At 43.1% G+C, this 27,328-nt stretch overlaps 1 protein-coding gene across 1 annotated transcript; it reads right to left on the bottom strand.

The window, feature by feature from the left end:
* Positions 1–1,258: 1,258 nt before the first annotated feature.
* COA7 (cytochrome c oxidase assembly factor 7) lies at positions 1,259–16,019 on the bottom strand. The gene is made up of 3 exons (XM_081087604.1): positions 15,764–16,019; positions 12,726–12,866; positions 1,259–2,501 (listed from the first exon to the last, which is right to left on the bottom strand). Exons 1-3 carry the CDS (start codon positions 15,867–15,869, stop codon positions 2,053–2,055), a joined length of 696 nt encoding a protein of 231 aa, XP_080943730.1. The 5' UTR covers positions 15,870–16,019; the 3' UTR covers positions 1,259–2,052.
* Between the last annotated feature and the right edge of the window lie 11,309 nt (positions 16,020–27,328).

Here is a 27,328-nt window from a genome sequence, read left to right as displayed (position 1 = left end):
CAGTATTTATCTTTTTGTGAGTAGCTTATTTCACTTAGCATGTCTTCAAGGTTCATCCATGTTATAACATGTATCAGAATTTCCTTCCTTTTAAGGTTGAATAACATTCCATTGTATGTTTTGACTATTGTGGTTGTCTCTATGAGCATTGGTGTATAAATATCTTGGAGACCCTGCTGTCAATTTTTTTGAGTATGTACCTAGAATGGGAATTGCTAGACCATATGGTAAGTCTATGTTTAGTTTTCTGAGGAACCACAATATTGTTTTCAATAGTGGTTGCACCTTTTACATTCCTACCAGCAATCTATCAGGCTTCCAATCTCTATACATCCTTGCAAACATGTTGTCTTTTTTTGGAAGCCCAAATTTATTTGTTTAAAAATGCTCAAGAGGCTTAAAAAAGGCCCAAAAGTATCCAGGTTTAAGATCATACTGAGGTTTCTCCTTTTGTGAGGCATCAATTTGATTCTTGTTAATGAAATACCTCAATAATTCTAGTTGGATCGTGGAGATTTCTTGCTACTCCCAGTATCTGTCATAAGTGGCCATCAGGTTATGAACAATGAGAGACGTAATACCAGAAATAATCACGAGACGTCTACAGATTCTACTTGAATATCCTTTCTGCATTATTCTTTGCAACCAGGCCCAGTGATTATCAATTTGAGTAGTGGAGATCATAAGTGTCACCTGCAAAGATGGTATTAAATGCAGCTCTTTCAGAACAGAAACCAGCAAAAACCCTTCAAGATGGAACACTTGTTCTCTTTTTTTTTCTCTAAATAATACTAGCCATCCTGAAGGGGTAAGATAATGATAATGATCTCATTGTGGTTTTGATTCGCACTTCCCTGGTGACTATCCATGTGGAACATCTTTTCATATGCTTGTTGGCCTACAAATAATTTTGAAACACAACAAAAGCTACTTTATATTTTGAAAATAAGCTCACTTTTTAGATCTTGTCTGCCCTTGGGAAAGTCCCTCTCCTCTGTCAACTGGAGAAACGGGTGGGCAACGCTTACAAACCATCCACACAGCAAACTTTCCTTCTAAGACAGCTGCAAAACTGGAAGCACAAAAACTGTAGGTGGTGACAGAAATAACGGTCCTGTTATCAGCAGGAAAATGACAAGCTCGCCCCCTAGTGACGGATTAGGAAGATAATAGAAAAAGCAAATGTTCTTAAAAGAAAAGGCACAACCACTGAAGAACATACCCAGGATGTGGAGAGAACACCAATAACAAAAATATTAATCAAAATAGTTTATTCACAGGAACAGTTAAAAAGGCTATGTTCTGAGGGACAAAATGTGTTACAAAACCCTTGCTTACAAATCCCTACCTGAAGTTGCCTGGGGAATAATCTGCTCCCTCAGTGTGATGAGCAGCACCGCGTAAGTGGACTGGGGATGCTAGTCCACTAACTGCGATTGTCTCCACTGCAGGAGGGCTTGTTTCATCCTCTTTAGCAACCCTGAAACATACGACTAATGACCTTTAATCTTCCAGATCTCCATGAATGTATTGCAAAAACGTGACTCTAAAGGCAGAACTAAAGCCCACAGCAATGATTACATAAGCCAGAGGGTGGAGTCGTGACTGTTCTTAGCTCCTTAAGTCCTCTATTACGTAAACCAAGATACTTCCTGATTTTCAAGCCTTCCCAACTAAAATAATAATAATGACGACGATGATGTCGGATTCCTTCAGGCCCTGTGGCTGCTAATTTTTCCCATCTCCTGCTCTTTGTCTCTCCTTCCCACCCCCCAAAATCTCCATTGCTCTCTAGTTTGCTGTTTTTCAGAGCTATAAGAGTTTGAGATCTAAAACCCCATTAAATGTGGGTCTCTTTACAGAACACACCAGTTAAAGAAATAAATACTTCAGGCTACAACATCCCAGTAGGTGACACTCCGGGACAATGGGTATATGTAACCAGGGCTACTAATACCAAGTCCCAAGTCTTCCTGCTCCAGCAGGTTGATCTCCAAGGGGGCATCAGGAATCGGAGGTGCCAGCATCTGTTGCGCAGGAGGGTGGGCCACACTACCCGAACGTTAATGGTTGGACGTTTTTCTGCTGTTCTTTATGCAGTTTCATGGCCCGATTTTTCAGCGCTTCAGCCTTGGCTTCATCCTTATCGACACCATCCCCCAGCTTGTACATGCGGCTGGCATTGGCACAGGCCCAGACATGGCCCAGGTCACAGGCTTTCATGGTGTATTTGCAGGCTAGGCCCATGTCCTTGGGAAAGCCGGGAGCACCCTGCAGGTACATGGCACTGAGGTTGAAGCAGCTAGGGGCATAGCTGCCATCACAGGCCCTTGTGTAATAGTCTCTGGCCTTCCCCAGATCGGGCTGGCCGTCATCATGGACCTGTCCATCGTGTGCCAGGAGACCAACATTGTGACATGCCTCCACAGACTTCTTCCCAGGCTTCTCACACGCCATCAGAAAGCAGCTGAAGGCAGCTTTCAGGTCCTGGGTCAGTCCGCCTAGGAGTTAGGAAAGAGAAGAAAAAAGTAAATCCAAGCCAGGGCAAAGCCGGAATGTCTCAGGCCAGTTAGGGAACAATTCCTGAATAAAATTCACATTCCTCGAGTTAAAGCAGCACGAAAGAAAGGTGGACTGGTCCAGGGCACAGACCTACCAGCTTTTTCAGTCATGGAGCCTTAGTTAAATGAGACCTTAAAAGGCAGACCAAAAAGGTAAAGGTAAAGTGGGAATGATAGCAATAGCTATGTCATAGGGTTACAGTGAGAACATGGCATCTTAGAAGCACTTTATTAACTGTTCATTAATTTAAATATATACTGAACGTATGCTATTTGCCAACGACTATGCCAGGTTCTGGGGAACAGATTCTGTCCCTGTCTGTGGATCTTATGGTCTAATGAGACAAACATTAAACAAAAAAATAAACGCATGAACATAAGTGTGACAAGTGTACAGAGAAAAAGTACAGGTTGCTATATCAGGGTTCTGACCTGGACTAGGTGGAGAGATCAAGGAAAGCTTCCCCAAAGAAGTGATATTTGAGCTGTGAAATAATGGGAGGAAAAAGGGAAAGAAAATATGACTTGCTCCAGGCAAAAGGAATAGGATACAAAGAGAAAAGGAGCCCATGTGGCTAGAACCCAGAAGCCCTAGGGAAAGGGGCTAAAGAGACAGGCAGGGGGCAGAACCTATGGGTACGGTGGGTCATATTATGGATCCTGGGCTTAGAATCCTAGGTGCAATAATAAATGGGAAACTACTAATGGGTCATTTTAAGCAGAGGTAATTACAAGGCTTTTTTCTTTAGTTGTTTTTATTAATGGAAATTTGAAATTCCATGTAGCACTGAGGCAGGATAGTAAGAAGCTAGGAAGATTCCTGGGCAAGTGGAATGGGGAAACAAAGTCAAATTTGAACAACTTACAGCCAGGTGGTGAATTGCAAGACCTTATCTCCCCTAACCAAGGACACTTGAGAGCAAATGGTTTATAACTCACCACCCTAACCAGAGAATACATATCTTAAATCAGCAGTCGCCAACTTTTCGGACCTCACGGACCACAGGTTGGTGACCGCTGCTCCAAAGGTTTCCTTAAACCAGTGGTTGCCAACTTTTTGGACCTCAGGAACCACCAGTGGTCCACGGACCACCAGTTGGCGACTGCTGTCTTAAATCACCCTGGGCAGGGAAAATAGAAAAGAGACCCAATTAATGTCATTTGTGCCAGCTTACCTCAAGGACAGATGAAGTCTGGGAAACAAATAAGAAAAACCCCACTAAAGCCAGATAGACCCAAGATAAAAGTAAAACAGTAGGGCAGAACAAAGAACAATCCCAAACTCCCCTATACACTCATTTTGATGTATCTGCATATTAAAAATGCACCTGGAAAGCTGATGAATATTCTGCTGAAACCATCCCCTAAGATTCTCGCCAACAGAAGATAAAAAAAAACCCTCAAGACAAAGACTCAGTGCAGGCTCGCTATGGAGCACACCATGTTTTTACTGCCTCCTAAACCCTAAGGGTCCCTGCAAAAGTTTCAACCAGGAGAGCAGTGGGCGGTAGCAGCTCGTCCTGGGCTTACCTCCTGATCCTGTCTCCAAGGCCCCCTTTTCTCTGACTTCCCTGTGAGCTGACAGCAGCCCCACCTTGGCTCACTTCTTTCCTATAGCGTTTCTAGAATGCCAAAGCAGAGCACCACCTAGGCTCTTCTGTTGCTTCTTTTTTTTTTTAATCCTCACCAGAGAATATTTTTCCACTGATTTTTCGGGAGAGTGGAAGAGCGGCAAAGACAGAGAGAAACATTGATGTGAGACACAACACATCAACTAGCTGCCTCCTGCATGAGCCCCAACCAGGGCCTGGGCCAGGGAGGAACCTGCAACCAAGATACGTGCCCTTGACCAGAATTGAACCCAGGACCCTCTGGTCCACAGGCCAAAGCTCTATCCACCGAGGCAAACTGGCTAGGGCTGTTGCTTCTTCTATGCTAAGCCCGTCCTTGTTTCACTGTCCCCAGCTTTAACAAACATATTCTCAAAAACTACCTGGACTTGTATTGTGAAATCTTTCCTACACGAAGTCAAGAACCCACACACTAGAGCAGTGATGGAGAACCTATGACACGCATGTCAGAGGTGACACGCGAACTCATTTTTTTGGTTGATTTTTCTTTGTTAAAATGGCATTTAAATATATAAAATAAATATCAAAAATATAAGTCTTTGTTTTACTATGGGTGCAAATATCAAAAAATTTCTATATGTGACACGGCACCAGAGTTAAGTTAGGGTTTTTCAAAATGCTGACACGCCGAGCTCAAAAGGTTCGCCATCACTGCACTAGAGGCTGACTTGAGGCAGACCCATCTCAGGCAGGTCCCTGTCCAGTAACACCATCACCCATTTAAAAAATATATAAATAGCCCTGGTGGGTTTGGCTCAGTGGATAGAGCATCAGCATGCAGACTCAGGGGTCCCGGGTTCAATTCCAGTCAGAGGCACATGCCTAGGTTTTGGGCTAGATCCCCAGTGGGGGGGGGGGGCGTGGCAGGAGGCAGCCCGTCAATGATTCTCATCATTGATGTTCCTCTCTTTCTCTCTTTATCTCTCTCTCTCTCTCTCCCCCTTTCCTCTCTGAAATCAATAAAAACATATTTAAAAACAAACAACATACATTTAAAATATATACATATAAATATTTCTAACTATCCCTTAACATTATTTTTTTAAAGAAATCTTTCCAAATACACCACCTAGAAATAACCATCATTATCATTAGGAGATTACCATTCTAGACATCTTTGTAGCAAGTGTTCAGCTTGATGGCTGAATACATAGCTGATAGAAGTGCTTTGAAAACCTGGACTACATATGCAAATAAAAGATTACCTTTGATTTCACTTGAATTTATCAGAAGAAAACCAAAGTGAAACTGAAGAAACTGCTGAATTTCAGATGAATATTTCTTCACCAGAAAATTTTCCTAAATGGACTCCTGGAGCAAGGGTGGGTGTATAAAGGACACAAAATCATTTGGTCTAGCCCTGCCAAGACAACTGCAGGCGGGGCTCAAAATTCAATAAATCTAGGAGCTTTTTTCATGGCAACATAGATTTGTATTAAGTGATTTATATTAAGCAGTGGTGTTATAAATATCCAAATGGCCCTTGGCAGAAAAACCATTCCCCACCTCTGCCCTAGAGTTATAAAGAAATTATTAAACATATTAAAAGGTTACTCTTTGTTTTTATTTTTTAACTAAATTTTAGAGATTATTGACTCACAACTAGAAAACATGAGGATATTCCTCCCATCTCTCCTCCCTCACTTTCTACTTCTTGTTGGTTATTTCAATTTAGGGAAAGAGAACAGCATAGTGGTTAACACAGCCTGAGCTCTGTAGCCAGAAAACTTGGGCTCCAGTCCCAACTCCATTAGTTGTCAGCTATGTGACCTTAGGCATGTTATTTAACCTCTACAAGTCTTAGTCTTTCTCATCTGTAAAACAAGGATAATAGTATTACTTCATATGTTGCAAGGAGTTTAAATGTGTACTTACAAAGAGCCTGGCAGATAATAAGTGCTCAGTAAATGCTACAGTGTTTTGTCATAAAGGTTTATATTATTTACATCCTATTCAGTAATCCTAATTAGCCCAATATTCATTCTAAATGGATTCAACTCATCACTGATGCTTTCCATAAAAGCATCTCCATTCCTGAATTCTTTTGATTCACATCTTTATTGGTTATCAGATAGATTTTTCTATAAAAGCTGATAGATTCTATGCCCTTGAGTTCTTTCACTTTTGAGAATATATTCCTCTCACCTTTATATTTAAACTAGAGGCTCGGTGCACCAGCAGTGGGTGTGAGTGGGGCTGGCACTGTCAGCAGGTGCAAGTGGTGGCTGCTGCCCCGAGTGCTCCTCAGGAGCAGGAGGAGGTGAAGAGGCCCTCAGAGGCAATCAGGGCCAGCAGCCGCCAGCTGTACCTGCTCATGGCACCGAGTGATCGAGACTGGCGCTGGGCACTGGCAGCGGGTGCAAGTGGCAGCTCCGGTGCCGGCTGCAGGTATGAGCAGGGCCGGGGCTGGCAGTGGGTGTGAGCAGTGGCTCTGGCAGTGGGTGTGAGTGGTGGGTGGGACTGCAGTGCACGGGAGCAAAGGATTTTCAGTAACCACTAACAGCTCACCCCAATGACAGCAACCAGTGCCCCGCCTTGGTCTGGCGCCTCCGCTCACCTGCTCCACCACCCCACCGCAGCCAACGCCCACCATGTTCCGCACACACCCTCTGATGGTCAGCACACGTCATAGTAACCAGTTGTTCAGTTATTCTGCTGTTCGGTCTATTTGCATATTAGCCTTTTATTATATAGGATACAACTTTCTATTGCAGGATTTCATTTGGTTCTTTTTATAATTTCAATTTTTCTAGTGAGATTTCCTATCTGTTCAGTCATTAGGTTTATGTTTTATTTAAAATCTTAATCATAGTTATTATACCTGTTTTTAAATTCTCAATTGTAAATTCCAATATCTGTGTCATACCTGTGTCTATTTCTATTAATTGCCTTTTTTTTTATTTAGTAATTTCTTATTTTATGCTGGACATTGTGGATGATACTTTGTACAGCTTGGATTTTGTTGAATTCCTTTAAAGACTGTTGAGTTTCATTCTGGCAGGTAGCTAACTAATTTACTGGTAAATCAGCCTGATCCTTTTGAGGCTTGTGTTTAAGTTTGTTAGAGCAGATCTAGAGTAGTCTTACCATTAGGACATGGCCTTTCTGGAGTCTCTGTTGAATATCTGTGGTGTTCACTGAGGTCCCTCTTCTCTGGCTGGTTGGAACTCAAACCACTTTGAGCACTATGAAACCTCTGAAATCTCTTCAGTTCATAGCTCCTCAATATCTTTTTACTGCAAGGTCTCTCAGAGACCTTGTGCAGCTTAACACTGGGCCAAAGACTTAAGAGATCGCCTATGTGGATTTCTAGAGTTCCTCTGCATAGCTTATTCCTCTCTGGTATCCTGTCCTGAGAATTCTACTTCCTCAGTAGCTGGAAACTTTGACCTCTGCCTCATTACTTAAGCACGATTATCATGCTCTATTTGGCTTCACTGCTTTGTGCATAGTGTGGAAAATACTTTCAGAAAGAAAGCTAAAGCAATCATGGATGGCGATCACCTTCTGTGTTTTCCTTTTCTCGGGAATCACAATACTTCATTGCCTGTTGTCCAATGTCTGAAAACAGTTGCTTAGAATATTTTAGCTAATCCATGGCTAAAATATACAAAGTTCTTCAAAGTTCACTTTAATTGCCTTATGGAAAGAAGATTGGGGACTTGCATTAATCTCCTAACTATAAGCCAAGCAGGAAAGGAGGGTGGGTTGGATAGGAATGATAGCAGAAGAGGGAGAAACAGGACAGATTTGAGACATATTTTGAAGATAAACTAGCATGAGCTACTAGGTTGAGAGATACCACTTGCTAAAGTAGAAGACGACAGGATATAATAAATAGGAGAAGAAAACAAAAATGCCATAATGGATTTGTTAAGTTTGAGATGTCTATAAGAACTCCAAGTAGAACTGTTCAATAAATAGCTATAGGCCAGTGATGGCGAACCTATGACACACGAACTCATTTTTTTGGTTGATTTTTCTTTGTTAAATGGCATTTAAATATATAAAATAAATATCAAAAATATAAGTCTTTGTTTTACTATGGTTGAAAATATCAAAAATTTTCTATATGTGACACGGCACCAGAGTTAAGTTAGGGTTTTTCAAAATGCTGACACACAGAGCTCAAAATGTTCGCCATCACTGCTATAGGCAGTATGGACCTCACAAGAATGGTCTTGACTAGAGACAAAGGTTTATTTGCTTTATCATCATTAACTTATTTCCTCCTCTACAGTAATCTTATTTTTTAGAAGAGGCATTGAGGACTTTTAAATAGGACAGGGAGAAGGGGGAAGCATATATAATGCAAATATGTAGTGCTTATAAACTATAAATTTAATGATAAATTTGCCAGATGAATAATGCTGGGGTGAGAATCGTGCAATCGTGCACATAAGCTTTATTTGCATTTTCAGAGATCATTACTATTTAAATTTTTATGTATTTCCTCCTAGTACATTTTCTATGTAGTTTGGTATTTTTACATGTTATAATCATGAGCCCTCATCACTCCCCATTAGAAACCCTTCTTAATATCTGTTTCACTGGCTGCAGAATATTTCATGAAAGAGATGTGTATCAGAATTACTTTACCCTTCAGGACATTTAAATTGCTTTACAAATGAAAACATCTGACCCAAATACTCTGTGGGTCACTCTAAGTGTGCAATCCAAAGTAACTTCTGCAGCAACCAATACAACAAGACCTGTTCAAACTGATAGAATGTTTCACAGTTTAACAAAGCAGTCATATCTGTTCTCACATGATGCACAGGAAAAACCTACAAAGAAGGTATGAGCAGACCTTATTACTTTTAATTTCGTCAATGAGGAATTTGTGGCCCAGGGAAGGAAGATGCTTTGCCTGATGTCACAATGTCAGCTAAAAGTGGGTACTTTGGCTTCCCACTCTTTCCCCCGCCCCAGTTATCCTTGATAAAAGGAGAGTTATTAACCAGTCTGTGTCAAGAAAGAACATGGGGTGTGTTTTCAGGAACAGAGGGCAAAACCAAAGATTATAAAATCCTTTATCTCAGAAGTAGGCAGGTGGAGCCAACAGTATTGGCTTTTAGACTTGGCAGGGCTCAAGGTCTAATAAACAGCAATCCAAAAGGGCTTGAGTAGCAAAGATCTATTAATGGGACCTTCTGTGACCACTTTGGTTTAAACACCTATAGAAATTTATTTAAGAATGTTAGTTTAACAGACGATTAATTATTGTTCTCTACCACTCTTTTTAAAATATATATATTTTTATTGATTTCAGAGAAGAAGGGAGAGGAAGAGAGAGCTAGAAACATCAATAATGAGAATCATTGATTGGCTGCCTCCTACACACCCCACACTGGGAATCAAGCCCACAACCTGGGCATGTGCCCTGACAGGGGATCGAACTGTGACCTCCTGATTAATAGGTCGATGCTCAACTACTGAGCCACGTTAGCCCGGCCTACTCTTTTTTTTTTTTTTTTAAGAAATTTACTTGTTTTACTATTTTTAAATTATTTTTAAAAATACTGTTATTGATTTTTAGAGAGAGAGAGAAGAAGGGAGAGGGAGAGAGAAAAGAAACATCGATTTGATAGCAAAAGATGGATCAGCTGCCTCCTGCACATCCCCCTACTGGGGATCCAGCCCACAACCCAGGCATGCACCTGACGAGGAATCAAATCAGCAACCTTTTGGAGCATGGGATGATGCCCAACCAAATGAGCCACACTGGCCAGGGCATCTACCACTGTTTTTTTTTCACACCTGCTCACCTTCTTTCTGCCTCGGACATAACTCTATTCCACCTCCACCAAACAAAATCTACTCTGTCCTTGAAACACCAGTTTCAATGCCTTCTCCTCTATGACAGCACCCCAAATGATGACCCTCTCCCAGCATTAAACCCCAGGGTACTTTATATGTCTCTCTCTGAAGATGCTTCTTAAGCTCTCCTAGGAATAACAGGTATTAGTATAAATATACCCCCTGACCCCATACACACTGGTCATGTTTAATTCTTGTTTCACTGTTGATAGCAAATACTAAAAGTATGCTCAACAAAGGAGCACTAGAACAACAACAGCAACAAAAAGGCTCAGTGCACAATTATCAATCACATAAGTCTGTATAATAAGTCTGTCTTTCCTTAATTCAATAAGGAACTCAAAATCTTTGTGGAAAATATAGTAAAATATGGGATAAAGACAAAAAGAATCCAAAACTTTACCAGGACACAAATCAAATCCAGAGACAACAGCTAGGAACATTTTTGGTTTTGCACACTATATTATATAGCTGAATTTATACCATATATAATTTTATACTCTGCTTTTTTTACTGAATATTATAAGTTTTCCCCATATCAACAACATTTCTTAGAAACTTATTTTCTTTTCAGAGAGGAAGGGAGAAGGAGAGAGAGAGAAACATCAATGATGAGAGGGAATCACTGATCAGCTGCCTCCTGCACGCCCCCCACTGGGGATCGAGCCTGCAACCCAGGCATGTGCCTCCAACTGGAATCAAACCCAGGACCTTTTATTTATTTATTTATTTTTATTATTTATTTTCTATAATTTTTTATGGTTGGGGGTCACCACAACATGAGGAACTGTATTTTTTTAAAAATATGTTTTATTGATTTTTTACAGAGAGAAAGGGGGAGGGATAGAGAGTTAGAAACATCGATCAGCTGCTCCTTGCACGCCCCCCACTTGGGATGTGCGTGCAACCAAGGCACACGCCCCTGACCGGAATCGAACCCGGGACCCTTGAGTCCGTAGGCCAATGCTCTATCCACTGAGCCAAACCAGCCAGGGCAGAAACATTTTTTAATGTGCTAAATGAAAATAACATTCCATCCAATGGAAGTTACATTATTTAACTAAGCTGCTACTGTTGGTAGACAATTTAAAAAATAATTAATATAATGCAGTTATATACTGCTTATACACTATAAATTAATGTTAAGTTTGCCAGATGAATAATGTTGGGGTGAATATCTGTGCACATTAGCTTTATTTGCATTTTTAGTTATTTCCTTAAGTTAAGATATTAAGAAAATTACTAAGTTAAAGAAATGCCCCCCTGCATCAGAAGGGAAACTAATATTCTTTTTTTAAAAATATATTTTACTGATTTTTTACAGAGAGGAAGGAAGAGGGATAGAGAGTTAGAAACATCGATGAGAGAGGAACATTGATCAGCTACCTCCTGCACAATCCCCACTGGGGATGTGCCTGCAACCAAGGTAGATGCCCTTGACCAGAATCGAACCCGGGACCCTTGAGTCCGCAGGCCAATGCTCTATCCACTGAGCCAAACTGGTTAGGGCGAAACTAATATTCTTGATGATGATAAACTTTCATCTAAATAGGGACTACCACAGAACCAATGTCCCATGTGAAAGCAGAAATAATCTACACAGCTCCAGAGAATTAAAAAGACATCTTCTTCATCAAACTTTCACTGAACAACTCTCCAACCAGGCTTGGGCACGGGGAACAAGGGATGAATGAATCATAACATCTTCAAGAAGCTCATGATCTGGTGAGCAAAAAAATAGCTGCCTGTCAAAGGTCATATTCCCTATTTGTGGTGGTTCTAAATATGTCCATAAATTCTTTGATATTCCTGGTTTTAAGAGGAGGACTTTTAAGTTCTCTCCCCTTAATATGGACTAGATTTACTGACTCACTTCCAATAAATAGAATGGGATAGGAATGAAACATGTCTGACATCTAAGGGTAGGCCACTGAAGATTCATCAAAAGACATTGAGGATTCCTTCCTGCTCTCTCTCTCTTGGGTCACTCACTCTGGAGGAAGCCAGATGCCATGGCATGAGGACACATAGAGAGAGCCATGTCACAAGGAACTGAGGTCACCTGATAACAGCTGGCAAGAACAGAAGGAAGTATTTACCAACAGCCACATGAGTAAGTCATCTTAAAATGGGATAAATCCAGTTCCAGTCAAGCCTTCAAATAACTGCACCCTTAACTCCCTGGCTAATGTCTAAAAAAAATCATGAGACCCTGAGGCACACAGCTAAGCTACTCCCCAATTCCTGACCCCACAGAAACTATGTGAAGTATATTTGCTAAGATAATTTGCTATTTAGCAATAGATAACTTAAAAGCTACTCCAGTGATGACTGCAATAGGGCATGAGGAGAAAAGATAGATGGAAGGGAATTAACCATTACTGATCCCCTCCTCTGGCCAGGCATGTGCTGATGCCTTATCTATTTTATCCTTTTTAATCTTCACAAAATCCCTATGAAGTATTTTACAGGTGATGTAACAGGCACAAAGGTTAAGTGACTGACTCAAGATCCCACTCATTCCTTGCAAGTAACATTCCCTGAGGTCTAACTTAAAAGGTTGTACTCTTTCCCTCACCATCCTGCTGAACTCATTTCCAAATCTTCCTGCAACGTGCTTCCCCAATGCCGGTGAGGACCCTTCTGCAAAGAGGGCTCAGTATGAGGTCAGCACTATCAATGACAAGTACCAAGGAAAGCAGGCCCTCCTCACCTTTTCCGGTCACATAATAGGCCCCCAGTTTGTAGCAGCTATCACTGTGTTTGTTCTCTTCACAGTTGAACTTCAACACCTTGGCAGCCTCATCAAAATTCTTCTGGATCCCTTCCAAATAGTCTACCAGCCGATAACAACCTGTGAAAAGAGGACAAGAGCTTTTCTTCATGTCTGGGGCCACTGCTTAGCCCATGGACCCGTTTGGGAGGGTCAAGGTGTGACAGGCCAGATGTGTCTTTCATTTAGGACCAGCCGCTGTTCTCCTGAGGTGTGACAAGGAATGCAGGTGGTGTTCAGCCATTCCTACAAAGGCACTGTTTGCCCTGGGCAGGGGCTGAGCAACGTAAGGACGGGGGAGACCTTGGCCCCTGCACTGGCTCCTCCTCTCACCAGCCCTTCTACCCTGCCAGCCAGGCTGGCCCAAAGATGCAGTGACTTCCATAATTGAAACTCTGCTAGCTTTGGAACTTCTTAGGAAATTCAGTGGTCAAACACAGAAAACCAAACGGGTCCATGGGCTAGTCTTTGTAGCAGCAAGAAAGGGGTGCTTCGATGACTGTACCTTACTCCTCAGCCAGGCTGGGAATGTGAAGTCTGACAACAGAGTAGAAACAGCAGCTACCAAAGGAGTTGGAAATATACTCTCTCTCCTTGGCAGGCTCTAGTCCCAGCAAGCCTCTCCTTATCATCTCTCCCCTGTCCCTTCTTCATCCCCAACATCTCTCATTCATTTTCACTCAACGACATTTGACCATGGATGCTCATCTATGCACAAAACACTACACTGCCCCAGATGCTGGGAATAGTCAATTGCCCTCCTAAAAATTACATTCTAGAGGAGTAAACAATAAATAAGTAAATAGGTGAACAAAATGTATTCAAACCGTAATAAATGTTATGACTGAAATGAAACAGGATTGTAAGATAGTTTGTTGTGCATGTTGGGGTAATGGTTAACAGACTAGGTGATCAAGGAAGACCAATTCCTTTTGACCAACACCAGAAATCTTTCCCAACTATCTTGCTCCTCAAGTAACTCTTCTATGAATTCTCTCTACATTTAGGACATGGACCAGCTCTCTTAAAAAGAACCCTGAGTTCTTCTTAAGCATTATATAGTGCAGAGCAACTCTGCGTAGTTGGTTAGCATAAAAATAAAACTACATTGCCCTCGCCGGTAGCCCAGTGGTTAGAGCGTCCATGGGCACACTGAAGGGTGGTGGGCTTGATTTCCAGTCAAGGGCAAGTACCTGGGTTGCAGGTTTGGGAGGCAACCAATGGATGTATCTGTCTATATGTCCCCCACCCCCTTCCACTCTCTCTAAAAAAAATCAATGGGAAAAACAAACAAACAAAAAAAGAGTTATATCATGTTCTAGAACTAGGCTGCAAAGTTGGGCCAGTGCCATTTTTTTTCTTCTATAAAAATAAAGTAAGAAGCCCTGTCCAGTGTGGCTCAATTGGTTGGAGCGTGGACCTTTATACACCAAAAGGTGGTGGGTTCAATTGGGGGTGGCGGAGGAGGGGTGCGTGCAGAAGGCAGCCAAGCAATGTTTCTCTCTCTTCCTCTCTCTAAAGTCAGTCAACCAATAAATAAAGGAGGAGGAAGAAAACCACCCAAAGGCACTGGATTCTCTGAGTGGCCCCTTCTGGACACCACCATTCACCCCACACTGTGTTCCCAGCACACACAGGGCACGTTCATGTCCTAGGTCAGGGGTGGGCAACCTTTTTGTGAATGCATGCCAAAACCAGCAAAATCTCTGACTCAAAATTCTTCTGCGTGCCAACCCCAATTTTTTGAGAACATGTTATGCCTACTTGATATCTCTTAAGGTGTACGTATGTGAAGAACCTTGAAGAAATAATAAAATTCATTCGAGCGACAAAAACACAGTATATGATGATGAAAAATACATTTATTTTTTAATGTATACATGTACACTGATAGTCCGACAGAAAACTTTATGACTCCGCTTGATATTATCAGTGGGACTTTTGCTGCTGCATCACAAATGACAGAGATTTTACATCAGGTTTATATTTCGTGACCTTCAGAGATATGCACGAGCTACTACTTTCATCCATCAGGCTACTCCTATTACAAGACTTAACAAAATTCATCACTGAGAACAAAGATTCACAAGCGTATGTGAATGAAAACATGGAGAGTAACGCTGTTGCAGTTTTTTAAACAGAAAAAATTTTCTGGAATGGCATTCCAAGTCAATAGTTTTCAACGCTATTGAAATTGCTCTTCCCCCTCTCGTCAATGCATGTCTATGGTCTTTAAGATAACTTGTTATGTAAAATTATTTATCTAAGATGCACCTACACTGAATTTATCTGAAAAATAAAAAAGTTGATATTAAGAAAAAAATTGTAAATGGAAGATTATAAGAGAGGGTTTTGTGTGCCAGCAAAAGTTACTGGCGTGCCATGTCTGGCACGCGTGCCAGGGGTTGCCCACCCTGTCCTAGGTCCTTGCCACTCACTGTTCCCTCCGCCTGGCCTATATCTCCCTTACCTTTCCCAGGGCTCAGTTCAAACGCCATCTTCTCAGTGATTCCCCCTGACTACTTAATTTAAATTGCCCTCCATCATTCCCGGCGCCGCTCAGTCACTTTCCCCACTGCACTTACTATTTTCTAACACACTGTTTCGTTCATTTCTTTATGTTTACTGTCCAATTCCCCCATTAGAATGTACGCTCCAGGAGGACAGGGAATTTTATCTGTTCCCTGAAATGTCCCCAGTCCCTCTACCGCAAGCGCCCTAGCATTTCTCCTTCCCGGCCGGCTCCAGGTTGAAGCCGGCGGAGCACTGACCCACGGAGAGCCCGCAGAGCCCTCGTGGAACGCAACCCGCCCCACCATGCGCAAGGTCGTCAGTGTCAACTGACCCCGTCCCGTCCCGCCGTGCCCCGGGCGTGTGACCGCTTCCAGGTTCCCTCGAGGTCGATCACGTGACCGTCCGGCCCCGGCCCCTCCTCCAGGGGCCCCCACGTGTTCCCAGGCCGCGCCGGCAGCGCTTACCATCCGGGTCCTTCTCGCGGTAGCACTGGTAGTTGCATTCCACCTCCATGTTCTCCAGAAACGATTTCACTTGCTCCTCGTCCTGGAAGTCCACTAACCCAGCCATGGTTCCAGCTCGCCCAGATGCGACGAACCTGTCGCTCCTGCCCAGGCCACGCGGAGTCCAGCCCGACGGTCCCGTGAGCCGGCGGAGGGGCGGAGCCTGGGCGGGGCCTGGGCGGGCGCGCCGCGGCGGAGGTCTGCGTGCACCCGCTCTTTCGCTAAGGCCTGGGAGGGGTCTGGGCGGGGTCTGGACGGGGTCTGGGCGGGGTCTGGGCGGGGCCTGGCCGGGGCCTGGGCGGGGCCTGGCCGGGGCCTGGCCGGGGCCTGGCCGGGGCCTGGCCGGGGCCTGGGCGGGCGCGCCGCGGCGCAGGTCTGCGCGCACCCGCTCAGCTCATTCGCTAAATCCTGGTGCCGCAAACTGGGCTTGTCCGCAGTCCTCACGCTGTTAGTTTTGGCGGCCAAATCTTTTCCTCTGGTCCTCCCATTTCCAAAACTGATGGCAGTCTTTCTGCAGCACTTTATCTGTGCCAGCTTTGTGGCCTTAAGTGACTTTCTGCCTGTAGTTCCCCCATACATTCATTAGTTCTGTAATCTCTAAGGGCCTACTGTGTGCCTCACCAAGTGCTTCCTTCTAGTAATTCAACAGAGAGGAAAAATGGTCCTTGCTTTTAAATAGCTTGCAGTTTAGTAGGAAGACATTTATTTATTCATTCAACAAGCAATTTGAGCACCTCCTATGTATAAGCCTGTACAATTGCAATAAGAAATCTGGTTTATCTCTAACTAGTATATTCCTCCCAGACACACCCCCTGCTCCCAACGTGAATGACCAAAGGCTGTGCCCGGTGATGACTGGAACACAATAGCTGTAGAAGTTGTACAAATAATATTGTTGTGATAGCTAATGTTTAAACAGGGTTGAACTTTGTTCCAGATTCTATTCTAAGAGCGTTATACAAATTCTCATTTAATTCTCACTATGACACTCCTTGTGACATTATGGGGTAGGTATTATTCTATTCCCATTCTGCAGATGAGGAAACTGAGGTGCATAAAGGTTAAGTAACTTGTCCTAGGTCACACAAAAAGTGAGAGAGTTGTTGTAGAGTAAATATTTTTTAAGTAAAAGAATGGATGAGTTACAAGAGGAATGTGTCAAGGAGATGGGGAAGAGGAAAGGAACTTTTTTTTTTTGTTCTGCTCAGAATCATCAGCTTCATAAAGCCTAGACTGAAAGCTCTCCAAAGACAGTCAGTTCCTGTTCATCTTTGAGTCCCAGCCAGCCCTAGACTAAAGCCCTCAGTGGAGTTCACTCCATGTTTCCCACCACCTATAGCAATGCTTCCCCAAGAACTCCCCTATTAGCCTACCCCTAATGGCATCAGGGAGTGTACAACCTCCAAACACTTCCTCACTGGGAAGCAACTTACTGCCACCAGAAAATGTCTTTCAAATCCCAGTTTTATTTACAAATTCATATTATTTTACAGCCAATTCCACAATACATCTTATATAAAAAGAAAACGAGATTGCCTTTTCTTCAAGCCTTTGAGTAAAATTGAAATTCCAGGTAATATGCCACATTTACCTATGGTTTCTCAAACCCTGATCACATTGGGAGATCCCTCAGTATATATGCCCCAGGTAGGGAAGGCCTGACCTTGGATTTTGAGCCCACCTCCCTTCGCCTGGCCTTCGAGGTCATGTACAGTCTGATTCTAGCCTCTGTTCCTCCACACCCCACCCAATCTTCTATTCTCTGAATAGGTCCCAAGTTTGTGCCCCTGTTTACTGCGGCTCTTGATGTGTGGACCACCCTTCTCTGCCCAAATCAGAGACCCTCTCCTCTGTAAAACAGGTTTAGATGTTCCCACTCAGTGTTTCACACCATTTGGTTTATTCTGTTATAATGTACTGGAAAGGACTGGCTTTGGAGGACAGACAGATCTTAGTCAGAATCCATAGTGACCTGAACCAATCACATTTGTGACCCTGATTACTTTTCTATAAATGCAGATCCCTTGCATGGCTGTCAGTAGGACTACAAGTTCATGTATGCAATGTGCTTAGCAGAGTTCCAGAAATATTTCTTGTCATGCTCATAATGGCTATATAATGTCTTAAAAGTCTGTGTCCCCCCTAGACTGTGAGCTCTGTGTCCCTTGTGCTGGTCACAAGGCCAAGAACAGAGTGGGTGTGGCGAGGGTGATATAGGTAACAAAGGTCAAGGACAGGCCATAATAGTACTTTCCCTTAATCCTATTTGCTAAATTGAAATGCATTGAAATGAGAACACCTGAGCAGTAGAGGGCAATAGAGAGTTGGAAAAAAGATGGAAAAGAGGCTGGGCCAAGTATGAAATCACATATTTTAAAAAGAAATTTAAGGTCATTACAAAGGCATCCAGCTTCCTTTATTAGTCCTGTTCTTATCTCTGTAGTTTTATTCTCCCTATTCTTATAAATTTTCACAGTTACTGGTTTTTTGGCCAGATGATTTCATTTATTTCTGGAATCCAAAAAACAAGATAAATAAGCAAGCAGAACGGAAAAATAGATACAGAGAACATTTTGACAGTTATTTTTTATTCAAGTAATACAGGAATATATGCTTATTGTAAATTAACCTTATGCTTTTAGCCCTTTTCGATAAGCATGATGCAATCTGTACACACTGTTCAGACTGTTGCAGAGAAATGGAGGGTCAAAGAAATTAAGTGACTTAACCAAAAACACACAGTGAGAAGACACAGAAAAACCAGGTCTCTTGGAATCTTAGAGTTCACAGTAATCATCCCGGATCATGAAGGGGAAGAAATCGAGAGCATTATAGCACTCACCTCCCAACTCCAGACATAGATTAAACTGATATTAATTGATCACTAAGTAGTACTTTAGAGTTATTATCTCACTAGAGGCCCAGTGCATGAAATTCGTGTGTGTGTGTGTAGGGGGGGTCCCTCAGCCCGGCCTGCACCCTCTCCAATCTGGGACCCCTTGGCGAATGTCTGACTGCCCGGCATCCCTCTCGCAATCCGGGACCATTGGCTCCTAACCGCTGGCCTGCCTGCCTGATCACCCCTAACCACCTCTGCCTGCTGGCCTGATGCCCCTAACTGCTCCCCTGCTGGCCTGATTGCCCCTAACTGCCCTCCCCTGCCGGCCTGATCACCCCTAACCACCGCTGCCTCAACCCCTGCTACCGTGGCTTTGTCTAGAAGACATCTGAACTAATTACCATATTACCCTTTTATTAGTATAGATTAATTCTGCACAGCATTACTCTTCATTCATTCAACAAACACTCCCTGGATGCTTAATAATGATTAGGGATTAAGGGATGCAAAATTGAAAAATTCAAGGTTTCAACAAAACACACTTTTCTTTAGAAGAGGAAAACCACTGGTAAATGAGATGCTCCCCCGATGATAAAAGGAAGACAAATTAGAAACAGTGTGATACCATTTTTCATTTCTTCGATTAACAAAGATTGGCATCACATGTTTGTGAGGATGCTGCGGAACCAGCATTCCCATACACTGTTGATGGGAATATATATTGATGCTTCCTCTTTGGAGAGCAATTTGGTAATATTTATCAACATTTCAAATATGCTTATATATTTTTGGAGGGGAGGAAGAAAATATTTGCAAATCATCTATCCGACAGTGGGCTTGTATACAGAATATTTAGAGAACTCCTACAACTCAACAATAAAAAGATAATGTTTGCCAAACTGGTTTGGCTCAGTGGATAGAGCGTCTGCCTGTGGACTGAAAGGTCCCAGGTTCGATTCCGGTCAAGGGCACGTACCTCCGTTGCGGGCATATCCCCAGTAGGAGGTGTGCAGGAGGCGGCTGGTCAATGTTTCTCTCTCATCGATGTTTCTAACTCTCTATCCCTCTCCCTTCCTCTCTGTAAAAAATCAATAAAATATATTTTTTTAAAAAAGATAATGTTTTTAAAATGGGCAAAATATCTGAGTAGACATTTTACCAAAGAGACATATGAATAGGCTACAAGCACACAAAAATACACCCAGCATGCCATGGTCAGTGTGGCTCGGTTAATTGGAGATCTGCCTGTATATGGCAGGTTTCAATTCCTGGTCATGGAACATATCCAGGTTTCAGGTTTGATCCCCATTGCCGGGGAAGCAACCTATTTATTTCTCTCCCACACTGATATCTCTCTTCTCTTCCTCTCCTCTCCTCTCCTCTCCTCTCCTCTCCTCTCCTCTCCTCTCCTCTCCTCTCCTCTCCTCTCCTCTCCTCTCCTCTCCTCTCCTCTCCTCTCCTCTCCTCTCCTCTCCTCTCTTCTCTTCTCTTCTCTTCTCTTCTCTCTCTCTCTCTCTCTCTCTCTCTCTCTCTCTCTCTCTCTTCCTCCCCCACTTCCCTCTCTCTAAAACAAAAACAAACTATTAGTTTTTAAAAATATGGCCAGCATGGGAAAATGCAAATAAATTTCCACAATGAGATACCACTACACAGCTACTAGAATGGCTGTAATCAACAAGACAAGCAATACCAAGTATTGATGAGGATGTTGAAAGAAAGAAAGAAAGAAAGAAAGAAAGAAAGAAAGAAAAAGAAAGAAAGCTGGAACCCTTATACATTTCTTGTTGGAATGCAAAATGCTGCAGCCATTTTGTATTTTGTTTGAATTTTATTTTATTTTTGTAAGAACACAACATATCTGTCCTGTTAGCAGATTTTAAGTGTACAATATATTATTGTTGAATATAAATACAATGTACAGCAGATTTCTAGAGTTTACTCATCTTGCTCTACTGAAACTTATGCCCTTGATTAGTAATTCCCCATTTCCTCTCCCCCCTCAGCCCCTGCAACCACCATTTCACTCTTTGAGTCTATGAATTTGACTATTTTAGATACCTCATATAACTGGAATTATGCAGTACTGTATTTGTCTTTCTGTGACTGGCTCATTTCACTTAGTATAATGTCCAAGGTTCATCTATGTTGTAGCATACTGCAGAATTTCCTTCTTTTTTGAGGCTGAATAGTATTCTAATGTATGCATGTGTACCACATTTTCTTCATCCATTCACCTGTCCATGGACATTCAGGTTGTTCCACATCTCGATTACTGGGAATAGTGCTGCAATGAACATGGGGATGCTAATATCTCCTCACGATGCTGATTTCAATCTTTTGGGTAAATGCCTAGAAGTGGGATTGCTGGATCATATTATAATTCTATTTTGAATTTTTGGAAGAACCTCCATACTGTTTTCCAAAGCAGCGGCACCATTTTGCATTCCCGTCCAAAATGTGCAAGGATTCCAATTTCTCCATAGCCTCAACTTGTCTTTTTATTTATTTAATCCACACCTGAGGATATGTTTTTATTTTATTGATTTTTAAGAGAGAGGAGAGAGAGCAAGAGTGAAAAACACTGATGTGAGAGAGAAACATCCATCAGTTGCCTCCCACACACGCCCAGACTAAGATCAAACCCACAACCTAGGTATGTGCCCTGACCAGGAATAGAACCACACTTTTTTGGTGTACATGATAATGCTCCAAAAAACTAAGCCACCCAGCCAGGGCTGTCTCTTGATTTTTTTTATAACAGCCATCATTATAGGTATCTCATTGTGGTTCTGATTTGCATTTTCCTGATGATTAGTGACTTTAAGCATCTTTTAAAAAATTGATTTCAGAGAGGAAGGGAGAGAGAGATAGAAACATCAATGATGAGAGAGAATCATTGATTGGCTGCCTTCTGCACACTCCCTGTAGGGGATCGAGCCTGAAACCAGGGCACATGTCCTGATTGGGAATTGAACCTTGACCTCCTGGTTCATTGGTTAACACAACCACTGAGCCACACTGGCTGGGCAACTTTGAGCATCTTTTTATATATCCATTGGCCATTTGTACATCTTTGGAGAAATGTGCACTCACGTACCTAGCTCATTTTAAACCAGTTTATTAGTTTTTTTGCTTTTGAGTTGTAGGAATTCCCCACATATAATGGAGATTAACCCCTTATCAGATATCTGGTTGCCATATGTTCCATTCCATTTGTTGCTTCTTCATGCTATTGATTGTTTCCTTTACTGTGCAGATGCTTTTTAGTTTGACGTAGTCCCATGTGTTTATTTTTGGTTTGTTGCCTGTGCTTTTGATGTTATTAAAATGTGCTTACATTTTTGGTCCAGAAAGTCAACTTCCAAGAAAGTATCCTACAGAAATTCTTACACAAATAAATAGTTGCTGCAGTTTTTTGTTGTTGTTGTTGCTGCTGCTGCTGCTGCTGTTATGATAATAGAAACGATAAATATCCAAGAATAGGGTATTTGATACAATGTAGACATTAAAAGGAATGAATTAAGTCTATTCATGTCAACACTGAAAGCATTGTCCTGTACACCAAAGCCTTGTCAGTTCCATTCCTGAAGGTAACCGGTCCATGTTTCTCACACATAAATGTTTCTCTCTCTCTCTCTCTCTCTCTCTCTCTCTCTCTCTCTCTCTCTCCTCCCTCTCCCTCTCCCTCTCTGTCTCCCTCTCCCTCTCCCTCCTTCTCTTTAAGCATGTCCTCAGGTGAGGATTTTAATTAAGTAATTAATTAAATATATTAACTTTTTTTTAAAGATGTTCAAATGTATTGTTAAGTGAAAAACAGTTATATAGTATAACTTAATTTTGTTTAAAAAGTAACCTTTTATATAGTTATAGAAAAAAAACAGAGGGAAAATACACTGAACTGTAAATAGTAACTATGGATTGGGAAGGAGAGAGGGAATAGTGTATAGGGGACTTGCAGTGTCTCTATTCCATCTTTATTTTTATAATAATCATATGACTTTTGTAAGATGACAAATAATAAAGTTGTTTTTTAATTACATAACGTTCAATGTCTTATGAATCATTTCAGATATTAATATCTCCATTTTATAAACGAAGTTCTGAGGAGTAAAGTGATTTCTTCAAGATCACACAGCCCGGCAAGCCTCCCCAGAGGTTACGGATCCCTGAGCTGACAGGATCCGCCCAGTGGGGAAAGACCAGACCAATCACGTTTGCTGTGATGTCACTTGAAAGGCCTGGGATTGGTGCCGCTGCACGGAGGCGAAGACTCTGGATCATTGGGCTTTCCCAGGGTGGCGGTGGAGGCACCAGTTCTTTGCTCTCTTCAGGTCCCCGGAGAAACCTCAGCTTGGGTGGGTTAGTCATGGAGGCGCCCTGTCTTCCAGCTGTGGCCAGTCCCCTAAACCCGTGCCGCCAAGCCTCCAGCCCTCCCTCCCTCCCTCCCTGCACCCTTCCCACCGGAAACAGGGAAAATCACGGACAGGTGCCAGCTCTGCTCAGACTCCATTTCAGCAGCACGATTGCACATTGCCTAGTCCCCACATGACCCGCATGGCTTTCAGCCAGCGCAAAGCAATCAGAAACAGGATTCAATGTAACCTCTGATTTCCTGCCTGTCTTCGAGGCGTCCAGGTTGTTCTGCAAGCTGGGAAGGCCCCTGCTTTCTAGAGAAGAGAACTGGGTCCAGCGGGAAGAAAGAGGCTTGACCCAAGGCGCACAGAAAGCTAATGAGAGAGCCGCGGAAGCCACAGGCTCTTCCTTCAGGGCCGCAGGTTGGGTGGTAACCTTTCCAACTTTATCTTCACCCCCTCCTGACAAATACCCTCTCTCCTTTTTGTCTTCGGCTTCTTCTGTGCCCCTTGCCCATATATCATTAGCTGAGGCAGCAAGGTTTATCAAGAATAATAAAGACCTTGGAATCACACTAACCTTGGAATCCCATACTTGCCGTGGGAACTTGGACAAGTGGTGTTACTTTTCTAACCTTATTGTCCTCATCTGCCATGGGATATTAATCTCTGTTTACCTTATTGGAATAAGTGAGAAGTTGGGAGGCAGTTTGGTATAGAGTAACCGTTTTCAAAGTATGGTCCCTGGACCAGCAGCATCAGACTCATCTGGGAATTTGTTAGAAATGAATGTTCTCTGGCCCCACCCAGACTTACAAATGGAAACTCTGGGATCCCGCAATCTGGGTTTGAAGAAACTTCCGGTGGTTCAGACACATGAGAATCACTGGTATATGATGGGTAAAGCCATTGGGTTTGGAGGCAGACAATTCTGGGTTCTTCTAAAAGTGTCTTAGTTCTGCCTTTTACTATTTGGGAAGCCTGAAGCAAAGCATTTTACTGACCTGCTCCTTAGTTTACGCATCTGTGAAATGGAGGTCATAGTTGTAAATATGTATCAATTATTTATTTACTCATTCAACAATTCTAAGTTCTAGGGATACATCAGTGAACAAAACAGACAAAAATCTCTGCCCTCAATTAGTATTTGTTCTAATGAGATTTTTGAGAATTAATTAAAACAATTATGATAATGACATATAAAGCTTAGTGCAACACTGGCACATGTTGAGCACTCAGCAAATGGCAGCTATTATTCATGATGGGGAAAGGACTTGTGAACAGTAAATGTCATATTAATTAAGCCATGAGCTCTCTGAGAATTGTCTGACTCATGCCTATGTCATCCAAATCTAACATAGGGCCTGGTGCAGATTAGGGTTCTGTAAATATTTGATGAATGTATGTACAAAAGTTACAGGTAAATACTGATTGGGTTTCCTTTATAATCCATCTTTAGAGCTGAGATCTCAACAATAGGCTACACTCTCCAATAAGCCTTCCTCTCCCCTTACATATGTATATTTCACTCTCTCCAGTTATTGAAAAGTAACTTTCTCTGCATTCATATGTTGTGACAGGTCTGAAATGTAGTTGGTGCATGATAAATCTGTGTTGAGTGAATGAATGGATGCCTGGAGCAGCATAAAAATTTGTTGGAAATAGCGGTGGAATAAGGGTCAGGAAACTTCAATTCTAATTCCTGTTCTGCTACTTCTATAGTATTAGGCCTTGGCTAAATCTGTTTTCTTTTCAGAGCCTCAGTCTCCTAAATCTGTAAAATTGAACTTATAATCACTAACCCACCGCAATGCTGGAAGGAGACAGACCAACTTTAATACCTAACTTCTTACTTCTCAGGAAGAATTGCTGAAAGTAGTCAAAGGAGACCAGGTAGGTAGACTTCTTTGTAAATCTTTAAACACTGTAAAAATTAAGATACTATTTCTAGTCAGATAATCTACAACTTACAGAATTTACTGGTTAGAAATGACTCTAAATCCTTGCTACTGAACGTGTAATCTGCAGCATGGGCATCACTTGAGATCTTGGTAGAAATGCAGACTCCTGGAGCCCACCCAGGCCCCACTAAACCAGAATCTACATTTTAACAAGATCCTCAGGGGATTCAGATGCACAATAATGTCTAAGAAGCATTGCTTTAAATCAGACTCATAGGACACGTGCACTAAAAAGGTTCTGAAGATACCAACTCCCTCGTTTTACAGATGAGTACACTGGGGCTCAGCAATGAAAGGGACTTGTTTTTCAAAAAGGCAGATCTAAGTGTGTCACACCCACGTTGTGAACCAGTGGCTCCACATTACCCACATCCTTCTTAGCTCAGCTCAGCTCAGCATTGACCCCTGCTTACCATGCACTTGAGGCTTCCCCACCTATGAAACGAGCCAATCACGCTGACCCTCTCTTCTTCTCTGAACTCCTCAGGCTGTTTTCTCTCTGTGGGCTGTCCTTCCCACTTTTCTCCAGCCTCAGCTCAGACATGACACCCCCAGTCCTTGGTTAGGACCCCTTTCTAACCTTCACTGGTTGACAGTGGGCTTAGATTAGCCCGCTGAGATCTCCTCCACCTCTTGAAGCTCTGTGGTCATTACCTGTTTTTACGATGCCTGTTTTACCAGACGGTGAGCTCCTTAAGGGTACAAACCAGAACTCAGGTCCCCACACAGAGCCAGGCACTTTGTAAGAGCTCGTTTTATCCTATTTGACTAATGATTTTTTAGGGTGTCTTCCAGGTATAACTCTGCATTTTGAGATTGTGAACTCCCAGAGAGCAGGAACTTGATGTTCTCTCCTTGCGTCTGAGCACAGTAGGCACTCATGCACCACCCAGGCTGACTGTTTCAGCTGTTGCAACTGTAGCCATTCCCATGATGTGCTCCCTACCTGGTTCACTGCAGCATGTTCAGGGAAGTACAACTGACCCTGTGGCAGGATAGTAAGAAGCTAGGAAAGAGAACCAAGATGGCAGCGTAAGGTACAGACCTGTGCGTGCTGCCTCCCACAACAACATTGAAAATACCAACTATAAGACAGAACAGCTATCATTCAGAGCCATGGGAAAGCTGGCCCAGTGGAAGTTCTACAACTGGAAGGAAAGAAAGAAGAGCATTGAGACTGAGTAGGATATGCAGAGGCACCAAGAACAGAGGTACGGAGTCACGTGCCAGGCGGGCTACAACTGGATGTGCAGTTTTTTTCCATCGAAAGGGATTACAAACTCTCGAATCCCCTGAGCTTGTTTGGGGCGGGATTCTGAGGTCCCAGACCCCTACGGGGAGAGGCAGGACGGCCTTGCAGCGGGTCGGAAAGCAAGGGCAGCTTTCTCACAGAGCTGCTCGCTGGCACTCGGGGACGCTGAGACGTGGAGTCGCGGAGAGTTGAGGAGTCACGGAGACACCATTGCTGTTTGCTCCGCCCTGGTGATTCCCTGAGACCCCACCCTACTCAATTTACATCCCCGCCCAAGCTGTGCCAGAGGCACAAAAGGAACCACCTGCGCTTTTACAACATAACCCAACAAACTGCAGATTTCAACTCCGCACCCATAAGGGACGCACTCAAGAAGCAGAATCAGGTTTGGAGGAAGCCGGAACCGGACCCGGCTGGGCCGGCAACATGGAACCGCTGTACCAGCAAATGCACAAACAGGTCCACCAGATCCAGTCTCACATGGGACACTGGGAGATGGCAGACAAGCAGTCTGTGCATTTAGTAGAAAACGAAATCCAAGCAAGCATACCAGATATTCAGCCAGCAAGAATGCCTGGAGCCAAACCGGTTTGGCTCAGTGGATAGAGCGTCGGCCTGCGGACTGAAGGGTCCCAGGTTCGATTCCGGTCAAGGGCATGTACCTTGGTTGCGGGCACATCCCCAGTGGGGGGTATGCAGAGGCAGCTGGTCGATGTTTCTCTCTCATCAATGTTTCTGACTCTCTATCCCTCTCCCTTCCTCTCTGTAAAAAATCAATAAAATATATTTAAAAAAAAAAAAAAGAACGCCTGGAGATTTTGTCCAGCAAGGAGCCGCCCAACAAAAGACAGAATACCAAACTTCGTGTTGACCAGTTAAAGTATGATGTCCAGCACCTGCAGACTGCTCTCAGAAACTTCCAACATTGACGATACGCAAGGAAGCAGCAGGAGAGACAGCGGGAGGAACTTCTGTCTCGCACCTTCACCCTCAACGTGGGATGCAGCACCCCCTGTGAGGCTACAACGGCCCCTGCGAGGCTGCACCAGCCCCTGTGAGGCTGAGATGGCCCCTGTGAGGCTGAGACGGTCCCTGGGAGGCTGAGATGGTCCTGGTGAGGCT

This window comes from Myotis nattereri, assembly GCF_964212035.1.
Source record: "Myotis nattereri genome assembly, chromosome: 3".
NCBI lineage: Eukaryota > Metazoa > Chordata > Mammalia > Chiroptera > Vespertilionidae > Myotis > Myotis nattereri.
Note: the sequence above shows the minus strand (reverse complement) of the source record. Positions and strands in the feature narration are given on the sequence as shown.

Excerpts from the sequence above, each read along its gene's own strand:
- COA7 (XM_081087604.1), bottom strand. The coding sequence starts at position 15,869 with ATGGCTGGGTTAGTGGACTTCCAGGACGAGGAGCAAGTGAAATCGTTT. Across the intron at positions 12,867-15,763 it reads CCGCGAGAAGGACCCGGATG|GTTGTTATCGGCTGGTAGAC; the intron begins GTAAGCGCTGCC and ends CTCTTTTCACAG. Across the intron at positions 2,502-12,725 it reads CTATTATGTGACCGGAAAAG|GCGGACTGACCCAGGACCTG; the intron begins GTGAGGAGGGCC and ends CCTAACTCCTAG.